This window comes from Pangasianodon hypophthalmus, chromosome 4 (genome assembly GCF_027358585.1).
Source record: "Pangasianodon hypophthalmus isolate fPanHyp1 chromosome 4, fPanHyp1.pri, whole genome shotgun sequence".
Classification (NCBI taxonomy): domain Eukaryota; kingdom Metazoa; phylum Chordata; class Actinopteri; order Siluriformes; family Pangasiidae; genus Pangasianodon; species Pangasianodon hypophthalmus.
In genome coordinates, this window is record NC_069713.1 from 7,893,601 (window position 1) to 7,908,857 (window position 15,257).

The 15,257-nt window shown below is 42.6% G+C and overlaps 1 protein-coding gene across 1 annotated transcript in view; it reads left to right on the top strand.

Moving 5' to 3' along the window:
- Window positions 1–229: 229 nt before the first annotated feature.
- The window catches only part of LOC113526581 (cadherin-2), a 97,736-nt gene continuing 82,708 nt past the window's right edge, over window positions 230–15,257 (top strand). Inside the window, exons 1-2 of the mRNA XM_026913759.3 lie at window positions 230–481; window positions 1,930–2,038. Of these exons, the coding sequence (XP_026769560.3) occupies window positions 425–481; window positions 1,930–2,038 (166 nt within the window). The 5' untranslated portion in view covers window positions 230–424. The remainder of the gene's footprint in view (window positions 482–1,929; window positions 2,039–15,257) is intronic.

Here is a 15,257-nt window from a genome sequence, read left to right on the forward strand (position 1 = left end):
TTGAGCGTGGACTATGAAGGGAGAAATGAGAAGAGAAGGATGATATGCTTTATTCTAAGTTAGACACGTCCTTCTTGGAGAAGAAGAAGAAGAAGGAGAAGAAGAAGAAGAAGAGGAAAGAAGTATTTAGAAGATGCGCATAGGAAAGCCAAAATCGGAGCAGCCAGTAGGGGGCGTGTTTGAGAGAGGATCCTGAGTGTGAGTGTGTGTGTGTGTGTGTTCCCTTTCTCTCTCCCCTCTCTAACGGAGTCGCAGCCTCAGTACCAGCGAGGCGCTCAGAGCGGATACACGGGCGGAAGGAGAGCTTCATGCCGCTGCCGCTTGCGCATTAACCGGGACGTTTTCTCCCCAAAACCACGCGGGATATTTACCGGGAATTCAAGCGGAGATAGAAACAAATAAAGGACAAGACTAAAGTGTCTCAATGGAGCTAAGCTTAGGCCGGGGCTCGCTTCTGCTCTTCCTCCTGACAGCACTCCAGGTAATGTGAATCCAGTCACTGCTCCTTTAAGCTGCTCGGGTTAAGAATACGCGCTTGCTCTAGAGCACAAATACGCACAGAAAAGATCAGAAAAGATCATCATGGTCGTATGTAGTTTTTGTCCGTTTTTGTTTGCGTAACTTTGCACTAAGCTTGACTTTCCCCTCAGCGCATTCTCTTTTTACGCACCTTTTCTGTTTTCATTTCCATAACGCATCATATCCCGATTATATATGTATATATTCTTAAAAAAATCATGCTTTTCTAAACTGTTATAAAGTTGTTCATTATGTCCAGACAGCACTATGACCACTCTATGCATCTTCAATGGAGTTATGTGTTATGAACGTTATGAGCTTTGTCATTCTGACGCGCTTTAACTTAACAGGCATGGACAGTTGAATGTAAATGATGTGTTGAAGCTGATCCCTGGGGAATAAAAAAACAATTCCCCAATCTGTCAGGGTTAATAATAAGGCTTTTAATGATATATTGTGATAAATTGTAGTGTGTGGTGGCTAGTTTTTCTATGGAGAGCAAACTGGTAGAACATTTCCGTCAACCGTTCCCTCATAACACCAAGACAAAAAAATGTCTTGTAAAAAATCCCAGAAAGTAAATTAATAATTAAGAGAAAGAACCCCATGTAGGTTAAACGGTTAGGAATTTTAGAATAGTGGATGATCTTTCTTTTCCCTGATCTTCTTTTTTCCTGTTTACTTTCTGCCTGATTAATAATAAAGAACATCTTGAGCCAGTTTCTCAGCCGATGTGTGGTGAGTAAGGTGTCCTGGTAACTCAGTGATAACCAGCTATTGTTCTCCCTCGCCTTGTTTTCATTGAAATTCCGCGGATTGAAAGAGTGCAAGTGGCATGAATAGCTGTGATGCTGTCCTGCTCTGGAGCTCGCATTCTTTTAGGGCCCCTCACAAAAGCGATTGTATTAAGACCGTGGACTGGTGGAGGTTGTGGAGGGTGGGGGGTGGGGGTCCTGGGGCAATTTGATATAAGGGTCAGTGTAGGCACTGAGAAGTTTGCGAGGAGTTTGCATGCACAGAATCCCAAATCCTGTCTTTTTTTTTATCTGTATTTAAAAGAAAACACTTCACTTCACAAGTCCTGTGGCACTCTGAACTAAGGCCACCATTCAGACGGAGCAGTTCCATCTCAAACAGCCGTGGGCAGATCTAATGCTGCTGATCGATCACTGGCTCTCGCACAAGCTCGGTGGAAAACAAAACGGCTGCTGTTCTCGTTTCCTGCCACGCTCCGCAGTAGAACACTTAACCTCGCCGGCCTCATTAGCCTAATTGCATTCACTGTCCCACTATAAAACAGGTGCTGCCTTTGTGTATGTGTGTGTATGCATGTGTGTGTGTTGAGGGGTTAAGGGCCATGGGTTAGGGAATGTTAATTGTGCACTGATGAGTCACTCTGTGATTTTGCAGACTGGCACAGAAGGCAGAAGCTCCGTACCATGCAAGCCTGGGTTTTCTGAAGATGTGTATGACGCACCGATGCCTGAAACCCTACTGGAGGGACAGCCGCTTCTCACCGGTAAAACAAAAAAACAAACAAACAAACAAAAAAAACCCACAAATAATAAAGCACACAGAAGCTTGTTGTGGGCTCAAGGCCATGCTTGTGTGTGTGTATGTGTTTCTCAAGTGCATGTGTGGCTAGTAGTTGAGTACAAAAAAAAAAAAGTGCTTTCTGGTATATTTGAAAATGTGTTGGTTGTTTGTAAGGTGCTGTAGTGGTGGTCTGTGTGTGTGTGTGTGTGTGCTTGTTTTTATATTTTGGTGGGGAACGAAACGAAAACTTTTTTTCCTTCTGTTTTGCAACAAAAACTGCAGCTTTTATGTAAAGGTCAATGGAAGGTTCTTATAATAGAAGGTCCTTACTGTGTATGCTGTGTGTGTGTGTGCTACTCAAAGGGAAAGTTATCAAATGTCCTTTGTGTTATAAGGTGTTCAGTGTTGTGTGTGTGTGTGTGTGTGTGTGTATCACATCAGCTCCACGTGTGGTTCTGATCTATGGTGGGTGAAAACAAGCTTCAGACATGTTTAACCAATTAGCCACACTGTTATGTGGGCTTAAAAGCCATGTTGTTTGGTTTGTACACCAATAAAAGTTCAAGCTCTGCTTCTAATCACCAACTTGCAGAAAAAAAAAAAAAACGAGCTTTTCTGAAAAGCCTGCAGAGTTTTCCACTTTGTGAAATTTGTGTGCTTCGCTGCCAGGAAGAAAAACAATGGAAAAAAGAGAGGAAAGCAGCTTAAGCAAATTTGGGTTTGCTCGTAAAATAGAACTTTTATTATTTATTTATCAGCAGTTTGAGGAAGAATCACGTTTCTTACCTTTAGGTCTTGGTTTTAACTAGAGATGCACTGATACCACTCTCAGACCAAGTAGGAGTACGTTATTTGGAATTCGTCGATGTCGATACCGATAACGATAACGATAACGAAATCCATAACCCACTAAGTATTAATCAATCAGGGATATCACAGGACGTATACTTTAGTTTACGTTTCCCTGGTTTAAATAGTGGCCCTGAAAATTGCATGTTCATGCGCTACTAGACTCGATGTTTTCAACATTAGCTAGTTGAATTTAACTTAAGTGCATTAGCTAGCTACAAGAGTTACCTTGGATTGACTAGGGTTGCAATGGAGAAGAGCGGGTTTCCATTCATTCTTTTATGACAAACTATGATGCACTTATAGGGAAAGTATTGAGTGTTGTGTATTGTGGATATTTTCATACACACTAAATGGCACTGTATGGATGTGGACCGATTTAAAAAAAAAAAACAGCATGGTTACTTGCAACTTCAAAACAGTAAGCACAAATCAAGTCATACGAAGGTTAAAAAATTGGATTCTGGTTGGAGTTAGCTTTTATACAAATTTCGTATAACATTCATTAATGTAAAATTGGACACAATCCAACCACTTGCCTCATTTGTAAAAAAATCTTATCATAATAGTATTCAGTAAAGTACCTTAACATTTCCAGGAATTGTTTTTTTTTTTTCAATGACATCAAAGCCAAAAAAAAAAAAAAAAAGGACATGTATCCAGCTCACAAGTACCTGGCAAAGCGGGCTGGGGAAAAAAACGTTCCTTTCTTCTATTCCCCTGAGTAGCATCCTTGTCGTTAAGACCCCAAGCTCGCAAAACATCTCAGAATGACTTCTGGAGCTTTTATGATCTCTGAGCGTGTCCAACGCGTCTACTGTTGAGAGCCATTCAATGGCCATTTGGGAAATGAAGGCAGTGTCCCATTCCCATTCCCAATAAATGCAACCCATTTCAGGCTGGTCATACAAGACTTTCCTGAGATCTAGAAGAAAAGAATTTCACATAAAAACTACTTCCTGTTTGGTCATGGAGGCATTTCCAACCTGAGCTCATGAAGAAACCAAAAGAATTTGAATGAATGAAGGTGATGTAGGGTGGATTTCATTTGATCTTGTATAAATTAAGTCAAAAGAAACGATAGGAACACTACATCTAAACTTGTGTAACCTATCACACCAATTGGTGCAAGTGTTACATTTTTCAGATCCTTGCTGATTTTTTTTTTTTTTTTTTTTGTAATGTGTACTGGTTCTGCGAAGGAGAATTGGATTTTACATACATGCAACCAGTTGCTTTTTTAATTAGAAACAAGAATACTGCCCTCAGGGCTGAAATGGTCCTCGTTTTAGAAGCTACACCATCTTGGAACAATGCTATCCCAATGACTTCTTGACAGTTTTAAATGAACGTGTGAATGAAGCCCATATCCAGCTGCTCCGTAAATGGTTTGATGGCGTCTTGATGTGCTGCAACCAAATGAAGCACAGCCAGTAATTATTGCCTCAGAGAACCCTCACCATGGTGTTAGCTCCTTCTGTGGGCTTGCATTTGATTAGAGCCCCCGTCTGAACAGAGTGGCTCTGGGAGCTGCTGCTGGATTTCACACATTCGCTACAGATATCACATACTAGTGGAGAGGGTGAGGTAGTCTCAGGGAGATGAAGAGATGTGGGGGAGGGGTGTTGGAGGGAGCCATAGAGAATGAGAGAAGGACAGAACGAGGGGAAGGAGAATGTCATGGGTTAGAGGTCACCATTTGCTTTCTTTACCCTTTAAACCCATTCCACTCCCCCACCATTCAGTCTCCTCCAATGGGGGCACTTTGCTTTCTACTGGGTTTGGAAGATCAGCCAATAAGCAAGGCTCAAGGCCACTAGTGCTCAATGTCCTCTTTTTCGAGCAAGCTTCAGCATCCTCCCAACCTATTATCTCACACGAGCATTGAAAGTCCCTTGATAATTCAGCTCCAGATCTCCTCTGCCCTACCTTTATGCATGTTGCACAGCCCAATGGGGAAGCTAATGGCCAGAGACCGTGCTAATGAAACACCATCCGCTAATGGTGGCCCCCTGTAGGGCGCTGATTTTCACGAGACACGGCTCCCAACAAGAAGCCTCACACTCTACTCGGCAATTTCCACAAATGCAACCATGGCATTTGATCAGAGTGGGTACCATATTACTGTGAGGGTTTTTCATAAAACTCAACTCATTAAATGTTATCGTGGACATATCAATTGCTTTGTATGTGTTTTCTAGGAGTGGCTGAGTTTTTTTTCCTTCCTTTTCTTGCAAGGGGCTCATGCCTGGGTGAGGCAGGATTAATAGCATGCCAGGCTAGTGCGAGGATGGTGGTGGTGGTGGTAATGGTGTGGTGGGAGGGTGGGTAGGGGGGGCACATTCATTACTTTGCTTAATTGCAGCCTCGAGGCTGTAAATAATGATTGAAATAACTCTGGACTGACTCGTGCTGCAGCCGCTTGTTGCTTTGTAACACGGGCCTCAGCGTTAATGGCTGAGCAGGTCTGGAAATATGTAACACGTGTGTGGTGATGCACGTTGCTCATATGTCTTGTCATCCTGGATTTTAACATAGAAGTGGTTTTTTTGTTGCAGAAGAAAATTGATGGCCTCATCTGTCTAATGTAGGGAGCTTTGCTTAATAGTCTGATAGCTTGAATAACATCACCCAGGCAGCAAATTTTAGGAAACGATTAACAACATTTGAGATGAGGATATATGTTTAAGTAAAGAAGGGAGATCTTTCTATATGTGTTATGTCTGTGTAGACAGATAACCACCATTACTAGAAGCTTAAAGGCACCATAAAATGCTCCAGATAAGCTTATCTCATTCTTTATATAGTTGATAAGCTGAGGGAGCCATTACTTCTTTAAATGTACTCCATTACAGCTCTTTGCAGCAGGTTTCCTCATGGCTATTTTTAATAGATCCTGATGTACTGCTGATGCTTTGTAATGGCCTACCTTTTAAAGCCATTTTTACCCATGGCATCATGATTCAGCCCAGCCATTATGACTATCTGTTCCCAAAACTGGGTTAATGAATATTCCCCAAAGCCTAATTGAATGTAGTATACTTTCAAGGCGCCACCCAGCATCCCTACACCCCCCACCCCCACCCCTTCAAAGCCATCCATCCTGCTTTCATTTCTCCTCGCCCTCCACTGCTCTTCTCCATGGCTTGCATTTTTATTGCTAATGAAGCGTTTCTTGGCATGACGGAAAGGGCACAGTGTAGATTCTAACCTGCTTCTTGGTTTTCCAGTGCCTTTAGAGAGAAAGACAGAGAGAGAAAGAGGGGAAGAATATGTGGCCATGGTGAGCATGAGACCTTCTCAACTAGGGTCAAATTTGTAAGTGGGGAACCACAGTTGACTGACTTCACAATCTTGTCGAAACAAGCGAAGTCAATACTATCTCATGCAAGAGGCGCTCACTCGTAACTGCACTCTTTCATTTTTTTTCCCATTCAGCTCTGACGAGTGGCCCACAATAAGATAACTGTTTTATATACCAGTGATGTCTTGATGGTAAAAAAAATTCAGAGAATGGTTTTGTTTAACATATTTGTAGAAATGCTAGCTCAAATAGGCTTGTTGGCCTGATTTTGATGAGTGGAAATAAGTTTTAAAATGCTTTTGTCTTTGAAAATTGTTCCTAATTGTACAGTTAATTAATTATCCAACTGTCCACTTTAATGATGATTATATCCTAGATAATAAGATGCCATGGTGTTTTTTTTGGAGATTACTTACTCTTACTGATGGAGAAACTTTGATGTTGTATAAAGGCAGAATTGCATTCTCGATCTGTCTGACATTCTGGCAACATTTTGGTAAAACTCTCCTCTGAAAAGTACCTGTCACATAACTGTAACCTTGCACACATTCTGTCCTTTTCAAAATGAATAAACTACAACCAGTTTTTCTTCAATCAAGAGTTAGTCTACATATCATATTGGTGTCTATAATACTAAGGGACAGATACAAAAAAAAGCTTTGAAACACAAATTTTGGGCATTTTAATCAATTGAAAGTCAATGTGTTAAGTGTATTAAGAAGTGCATTAAACAATTTATTGAATAATCCCCAATTAATATGTTCCTTTGGGATTACAGACACTGGCATTCTGTTCTAACACAAATGAGTCCTACTAATGCAAATGGCCAGAAACACCAATTGTTCCCTTAATCCCACTAAATTAAATGAGAATGGATTAAACCGGGACTACATTTCCACACACATTTCCAGATTAAGCCAGACCATGTAGAATCCAACCTTATTTAGCAGATTCCGAGAGTGCCAGTCTTGATCCTGGCGTCACCACTGACTGACTGTTTTTTTAAAAGATTTTCCATCTCTAGCGCAACGCATGAAAGGTTGTTAAGGATCTCTGTGATGTCTGCACGCACCATTACAGCAGCTCTGGGTACACCTTGAACCACTTTAGACTATTTAGAGAATAGTGTTTGGCCAAGCCTGACCCTTACGACCTGGCCCCTGTAAATCTGGCTCGGGGTTCATGCCCCCGAGGCATGTTCTTCATCCAACAAAGCATGTGTTTGGTTTAATAGACGAGCGAGTAACCTTAAATCACATAATGCCGAGACCTTGTCTAATGACATGAATATGGCTTGACTGTGGAGGAAAGAGTCGTAACTCGGGGCCTGATCAAATTGGGCCTGGGATCTGTGGCGTATTGTTGTCAGGCTTTACGTTGTCAGAAGATGGATGGTGCACATGTGGCCTTGCACATCCTAGTGCTTAAAACAACTGCAGTATCAGTGGGAGATGGATTTGATTTTGATTCGAAATGTGACACGCTGTAAGACATCAGGGAGAAACAAGATCCATGACTTCAGCTCACAGAGCTCCCAATAAAGCCACTGAGTCAGTAGCTGATCTCAGTTGCTCCCTCGCCCTTATTGTCTTCTCTCTTTGGTGAAATCTTCATTCTCCTCTGTCGCTATACATCTGGACATGAAGCACAACCTGACTGCTGAGAAACGTGTTCCTTTTGATCCAGCATAGAGGCCACAATGTCTAGGGTTTCTGGGCCAGAACTGCACTTGTCTTTTTTTTTTTTTTTTTTTTTTTTTGTTTTTTTGCAAGGTGTGGTTTTCACCTCTTGAGCGAGACAGGAGCAGATTGATGAGTTCAGGGTCACTGGGTTGATCAATACATTGTAATGAAGGTTGCATTTCAGTTCTTGGATCACGCTGACGGATGTTTAAAATCAGGCCGCTGCTTCTTCATTGGACAGTGTCGTGACAAATAATAATCGTACCCCTGTGGCTACATTTATGACACGCTGTTGCTCCTACTGTACCATTTTGTCATATGCTGAGTTCTATTATGTGCTGTTTTGCATGTGTCATGAACGTTTAAACGAGCACAGGTTTATTTTAGAAAAAAAGCATGTAATGAATTTAACCATTTTTCTTTCCCAGCAGAGTGGAGTTGTGCCTGTTAAATGTGTCAGTGCTTTGTCTCACACTTTGTTAACACGTTTGCTTTGCACGATGATCCTTGTACTGCCATGCATTATTCATGTATTGTGATTTTTATCAGAAACTTGCGAAGTAGCATGAATATTCAGATGCTATTTTTAGTCTATTTGTGGTCTATTGCTACTCTTGTGACATTTTAAACCTTCGCTGAATTTTTTCCCAAAGAGAACATTTGGTACAAGTTACAGCGATAGACCATATGGCTTTATGTACTCGTGTTTTATTTCATCCTCCTTAAAAAGACAGATGTTGCATTTTGACTGGATAAAGTACAGGAACTGATTTATGGTGGATCTTTAAATGTCTTATGAAACAAGTTATGTTGTGCATAATTATTCTAGATATTTGTAAGCTAGCACAGAAACTCCGTCCCTTTGAGACATGCTTTTTATAGGCTCCAGTTTATTGACATTATTGACCTCATGGTCATCTGATGTGTATTGAGTCACTCTGGCCTGCAATGACAGCCATATACTTTTATGTTGTAGCATCTATTAAACAAAAGATGAGCTTATTGTGAAATGTTTATTGTTCATAAGAAATGGGTATTTCGAGGATTGAGGTGCCTTTTAGCTGTTGTAACTCTTAAAGATTTAACATGCATTTAACCATGCATAAAACGTACTAAGTGATCTCAAATATCTTACATTAAACAGGTTTCTTTGCTGACAGCAAAGAGCATTTTTCTCTTGAGTAACAGCTTTTTTAGCATAGAACTAGCAAATTCACAAAACGTGGGACACTTTACCTGTGTCCAAATGTCTTTTACCTTTATTTTATATACGCATTTGTAAATGTAATATCAGTGAGAAACAAATGGCGCCCCAGTCGTTCCATCCCCCAGTTATTTCCTTTTAGCAGTAGGAGTTCAGCGCATAACCTTTTGGCAACTTTGGTGCCCCTTGTGTTTCAACGCTATGTATTTGTGACACGGCCAAACCTTAACGCTTTGAGAGTCAGTGCGACTAATTGGGGAGCTCCTTTTAAGGTCAGTGACCTTTACTGAGCTGTGAGGGCTATTATTTTATTCATGTTTGACCACCTTGGCTTTTGCATTCTTATCAGGGCAGGCAGTCTGGACAGTGTCTTGCCTGGGTTGAGGCAGTGCAGGACGTTTGGAATGTCCCGGTACTGATAAAGCTGTTAGCATTAACGTTAGCTCGCCTTTTCCACCCGTGTGTCCTCTCTCTCTCTCTTTCTCTCTGTCTCTCGGCACTCGGCTTGTTATCACAAGCAGAGAACGTGAGTGACACTGACATTAGGCAGCCGAATGAGGTTCTAGCTTTCAGTTTTTTTTATCTACTTCACCTTCTTTTTTGTTGTCGGGTGTGCGCCTGTTTGCCCTTGGCATATAATTAGCCCGCCTCAGCTCTCTTGGCCCACAAGGCTGGCAGGTTTGTGTCCGCTGAGAGTTCTATCAAGTGCTTCCCACCCCCTCTCCATTTGCCACTTGGTCAAATTTCATGTGATCCATCACACTTTTTAGCCAGTGCTGTGTTCAAAATCGTTAAAGGAGGGGAAAAAAAGTAACATCTGAACGCCACTCTATTGTAGTTTCTCTCTCTCTCTCTCTGTCTCTCGCTCACTCTCACTCAATCTCAGATGCTCTCACCACAAGCCATAATTTTGTGCACCCAGAGATGACAGTCATTTTCCAGCTCTAGTGTCTGCTCATGAAAATGAAGCCTCTTTGTCGGTTATATGATTGTGAAATGCACCTGTGTCACCGCAGGAGGGGACGGCATCATGGGATGAACATCTGATATGCCACATTTGTGCCTCAGTTGTTTTTTTCTTGTACAGACGTGCCTCCTTCTCACACAGAGACACCGAGGTCTCTGCTAACCTACTCCACATTTGTGGGCTGAATTTGATTTACCTTCATGTTGCTCTGCAGAGAGAGTTCTACGACCTGCACATCTAATGAGAGGGAGTAGAAATAGCAGTGCTGACCTGGCTTTCTGCTCCACTCGAAGTAGATGGGGGAGGGAAGCGGCAGACAAAAGAAAGAGAGAGCGGCCTGGCACTTGGCAGACAGCAGATCAACACTTTGCAGAGAAATGTTTATTCTAGCAAAAAGCTTCCTTGTGTATTTTCTCTCCTCCTCATTCTTCCTCTGGTGTATTTTCCCCCTGCTCCTTCTTTTTTTTTTTCCTTCTGTGAGGGGTGAAGGCTGTTTGGCTTGATCTTGTGTCTCCTCCTCTACAAAGAGGCCCAGTATGCCCTGCTCAGCCGTTGTTGAGCTGCCAGTCCACCGAGCAACTCAATGTCCCTTTTATTTAGACCTCTCTAGTTCGTTCTCGTTTTCTGTCTCCTGTGGACGCTCTTTCATTCTCTGTTTCTTTCTGTGTCCTTTTTTGCTCGGGCCATCTCAGTGTCTCTTACTGCAGTTTATCTCTCAATCTTTCTACCTTCCTTTCTACATAATCATACATGAAGGACAATTTAGAGAGTCGTGTACTTCAGTAGTAAAGGTAAAGGTAGTAGAATTGAAGTGTTTGTCAGCTGTGCAAGCAAAATGCTTCTCAAGATGGTCTTACTGATTTCAGCTTCAGAAGCACTTTGCTGTGTTTGATACACATATATATATATATATATATATATATATATATGTATATATATATGTGTGTGTGTGTGTGTGAAATGTGAAGTGAAGTGACTTGTGGCCAAGTATGGTGACCCATACTCGGAATTTGTGCTCTGCATTTAACCCATCCTAGTGCACACACACAGAGGTGAACACACACACACACCGTGAACACACACCCGGAGCAGTGGGCAGCCTTTTTTGCTGCGGCGCCCGGGGAGCAGTTGGGGGTTCGGTGCCTTGCTCCGAATATATATACACATATACACATACACACATACACATATGTATCAAACACAACAAAGTGCTTCTGAAGCTGTAAGCAGTAAGACCTCTATATAAACCCAGGGGGTGGTCTCCCTATGGAGTGGGTGTGGCCCAGTATTTTTGCTGTGTTTGCAGCTTCTCTGAGCTCTTCTGCAGCCACTGCTTGGCTAGCTCAGTCAGCAGAGCATAAGTCTCATAAAGCCCCCTCTACATGTACACAGATATTTCAGAAAATTTAGCTTTTTCGCCTTTCCCTTCCACCAAAAATGGTGTTCTGGGTCACTCCGGTTTCATTGTTTTGATGTGATCGGGAAAAACAAGAAGTAGTTCCATCTCATCGTCAGGCCACACATACGAATCCTTGCATTCATCATTTTTCATTTTAGAACTTTTGGCCATGTTGGTGTTTTTCCTATATTTAAACTCCTCTAATGCTGAATATGTTTATGCCAGTCTATGGTATGCTATCGCTTTTATGGCATGCTTATGTGAGTGTTTTCAAATCGTATTTGCATTTTCTTGTGGATGGAGATATTTTTGAGAATGCTGATCATGTGGATGGGAATTATGTATGCCCGGGGCCTTGATCTCAGGGTCGTTGGTTCCTGCCACACATTGAGTGAGGTGCTTTCCTTTCTAACTGGGTTTTGGCTTGTGTTTTTAATGGATACTTCAAAGCACTTCTGGATGAGGCAGTCTGCCAACTGCTGGAAATGTAAATGTGAATGTAAATATCTTGGATTATCTCCAGTGTCGAGATCACGGCTCTGAATGCTGATGTCATCAATGGGACAACCTTGGATTTAACCTTCGGCATTCTCAAGGAGCTCTTCTTCCACTGCCTGGTATTTCTCTAGCTTTTATTTTTTAAACATTCTGTCATTTGGATGTTAAGGTCACTTGGGATTGCTACTTCTATCTATTATCACCACGTCTGGTTGGTTCTCTATAACATGTTTATCTGTCTGGATATGGAAGTCCCACAGGATCTGTTGGAGCTTTGTTGTTTTCTACTACTCTGTGGTTTCTCATATTTGACATATATAGAATGTCCAGCTCTTGCTCCTCGCAGATGTTCATGTATGATCCCTAACCCCATGCTGTGTGATGTTTCTGTATCTTGCACCCTGCTGCTTGGTGCTGGATTGTCTTGGGGGCTTTTTTGCACAGTCTTAACCCTTCTGCTTCGCTTGATCTAGCGACTGAGTGCTTTGTTGTATAAAAATATATCTCTTTTTTGATTATTCTCATGCCTCTTGCGTCTTCCTCCATTGCTCTCTTCCTTCACCCCCCACGTCTCTATGCTCAGTGTGTAGGTTGGTGATCAGTTCATCTTTTCCACCGAGGCCTCCATTAAGCATAGAACTAGAGGAAACAATTCAATACCAGCAAATCCCTCACTCCTATTCTTCTTTCCATACCCCCTTTTGTTTTTCTTTCTTTCTTTGGGGTTTCTTTGGCAGGCTCAGAGCAGGGTGTGGCTCTCTTTGGCACGACTATTTGTTCTCTGAATCGGGCATCAGGTTTCCCCAGTGGCACCGCCTGTCTCCTGTAGCGTTTGGATCTCCATGCATGACACTCGCAGGACACAGGCTGCCGTAATAATTCAACAATGAGCTCATCTCCTGGAAAAGCACAAGGAGGAGAAGAAGGAGGAGTGGGAGGAGGAGGTCAGAAATGGTGGTGGGCATGGTCTGTGGTTTCTCAATCCCTGCACTTGGAATGTTTTTTTTTTGTCTTTCTCCCACTCGTCTGATTCAGCTCATCAGGTAATTGCTTCCTGTTATGAGCCAAGCCAGGTGTGGAATGGGGAGAAAGCACAATGATGCAGTGAAATAGTGAAACTCAAGGAGAATACAAGACAAAATAAAGATGCTGGATGACAGTAGAATACAAGAACAATGAATAAAACTCCACAGATCAAGTAAAGTACAATCAATATGCACTGTAGCAGTGTGACTGCTGAAATCATCAGATATTCTAAGACCGCTTGCTTTTTCAAGCTGTGACAGATTTAGCTGTGGCACAGAGGTGACAGTGAAAGTGGGAGATGATGGTAATTGACCCTGATCCAGTAACCACACGAACAAAGGTTTACTTCCTCCCTGGGAGGCACAGAAACAGCGATCAAACACTTCCCACCCGGGGCTTGGGTTTCACAGCAGCATTTCCGAGTGGACACGTTCTTCTTCCTCTCCTTTCTCTTGTCTTCAGCCCTTTTTAGTCTGCCCATCCCTATCTTTTTCCTCCTTCCACCTCTCACACTGTTCTCTTCCATGATGGATCGTTCATGCTGGCCTTCTGACCTTCAGTTCTGACCTCCTCTGTCACTCTTAGTCCAGATAAATGACTGATGGAGAATAATTGATGGGGCCTTGGATTCAGGTTTTAGAGAGATACCTGAAGATAATGTAGCTCTGGCCTGCGTCTAGAGTCGTTCCTCTTTCCCTCGAGTCGACTAGCACGTCTCACACTCTGACGAAGGTGGACGAGTTACTCTGTTGCTTGTCCATTAATTCCTCAGAGAGAGGCTATCGAGTCGGAAGCCTCCACCAGACAGAGAGAGCATCACGTTGATTTATGTAATAGAAGATCTTGTGTGTGTTTTCTGGAAGGTTTCCAGGAGCTTCATCCCCAGCTCCAGAGACCTCACTTGTCAGTGCCTCCCTCTCTGTGATCTTTCATTTCATTTAATTTATTTAAATCTGGAGAGAACACATCAAGGGCAAGCTTTAATTTACAGCAGTGCCGAGTTACCAAAAAACAGAAGATGGCAATGAAAGCATGAGAGACTGTAATGAACAGACAGGCTGGGTGATATGACGATATAATATCATTATTATGATAAATTATATCATCAATTTAAGGGGGACTAACTAGCCTAGTGGTTAGTCTCGCATCTCTGGGGTTGGGGGTTTGAATCCCACTTTGTGTGTAGAGTTTGCATGTTCTCCCTGCGCTTTGGGGGTTTCCTCCCCCAGTCCAAAGACACGCGTTGTAGGATGATTGGCATTTCCAGATTGTGTATGTGTGTGTGTATGTGTGTGTGTGTGCAATTGTGCCCTGCGATGGGTTGGCACCTTGTCCAGGGTGTGCCCCGCCTTGTGCCCCGAGTCCCCTGGGATAGGCTCCAGGCTCCCCCGTGACCCTGTGTAGGATAAAGTGATACAGAAAATGGATGGATGGATATCAACAATTTTCCACAACACTACTCTTTTGCTAGTAGTTGTTAGCAAAACTATAGATGATGCATACTGTGTATCATAGACATGCCTTTAAATATTGTCATATCGTCATTAGTTACCTTCTGATCAATCAGAATCAAGAAGTGGATATTCTCAGTATTTAGAATATAGCGTTATCTCAGTGCTCTCATTTTAGCTTTATTGATTGACCTGCTGCCATTTCCAGAGCGCCGGGTGAAGGAAAACACACTCCTCCATCTTACGCTGATGTCACCAGGCCTCATATCAGCTCTGCTGGCGTCAGTATTTACTGTGACACAAACCAGAGGCCATGAGCAGGAAACATTACAGTACAAGCTTGTGTGTGTGTGTGTTTGGAGAGCAGCTTCAAATATACACTAGCTCAGGAAACTGTGATAGACCACATCTGCACGGTCTGGTATGTGTACGGTCCAATTACGGTCTCGAGTGCAGGAGGCATCTAGCCAGAAGGGGCACTGCTTAACATCCTTTACCGACCAAAATGGCAACATAAATCTGAAGTGGACCGCTCCGACATCCCTCTTCTCCTCCACTAAACGAGACACGGCCTGAATTAAAGCCCAGCTCTCAGCCTTAGGGCCGTTTCCCCGCCGACGCTAACGGCTCCAGCATGGGCCACTTTGAGATGAGATGAGTTTAAAAGTGCAATAAGCATTTCAAGATGACACACAAGCTCCCCACAATCGGTTGTTGATGGTTGTTGCTTTTTGTTTTTTCAAAGTCGTAACTGAAGCGTGTGTATCCGTTCATGCATGGAGCAACGAAACGGCGTAATTGTCCTTGTTTATGAAACGTAAT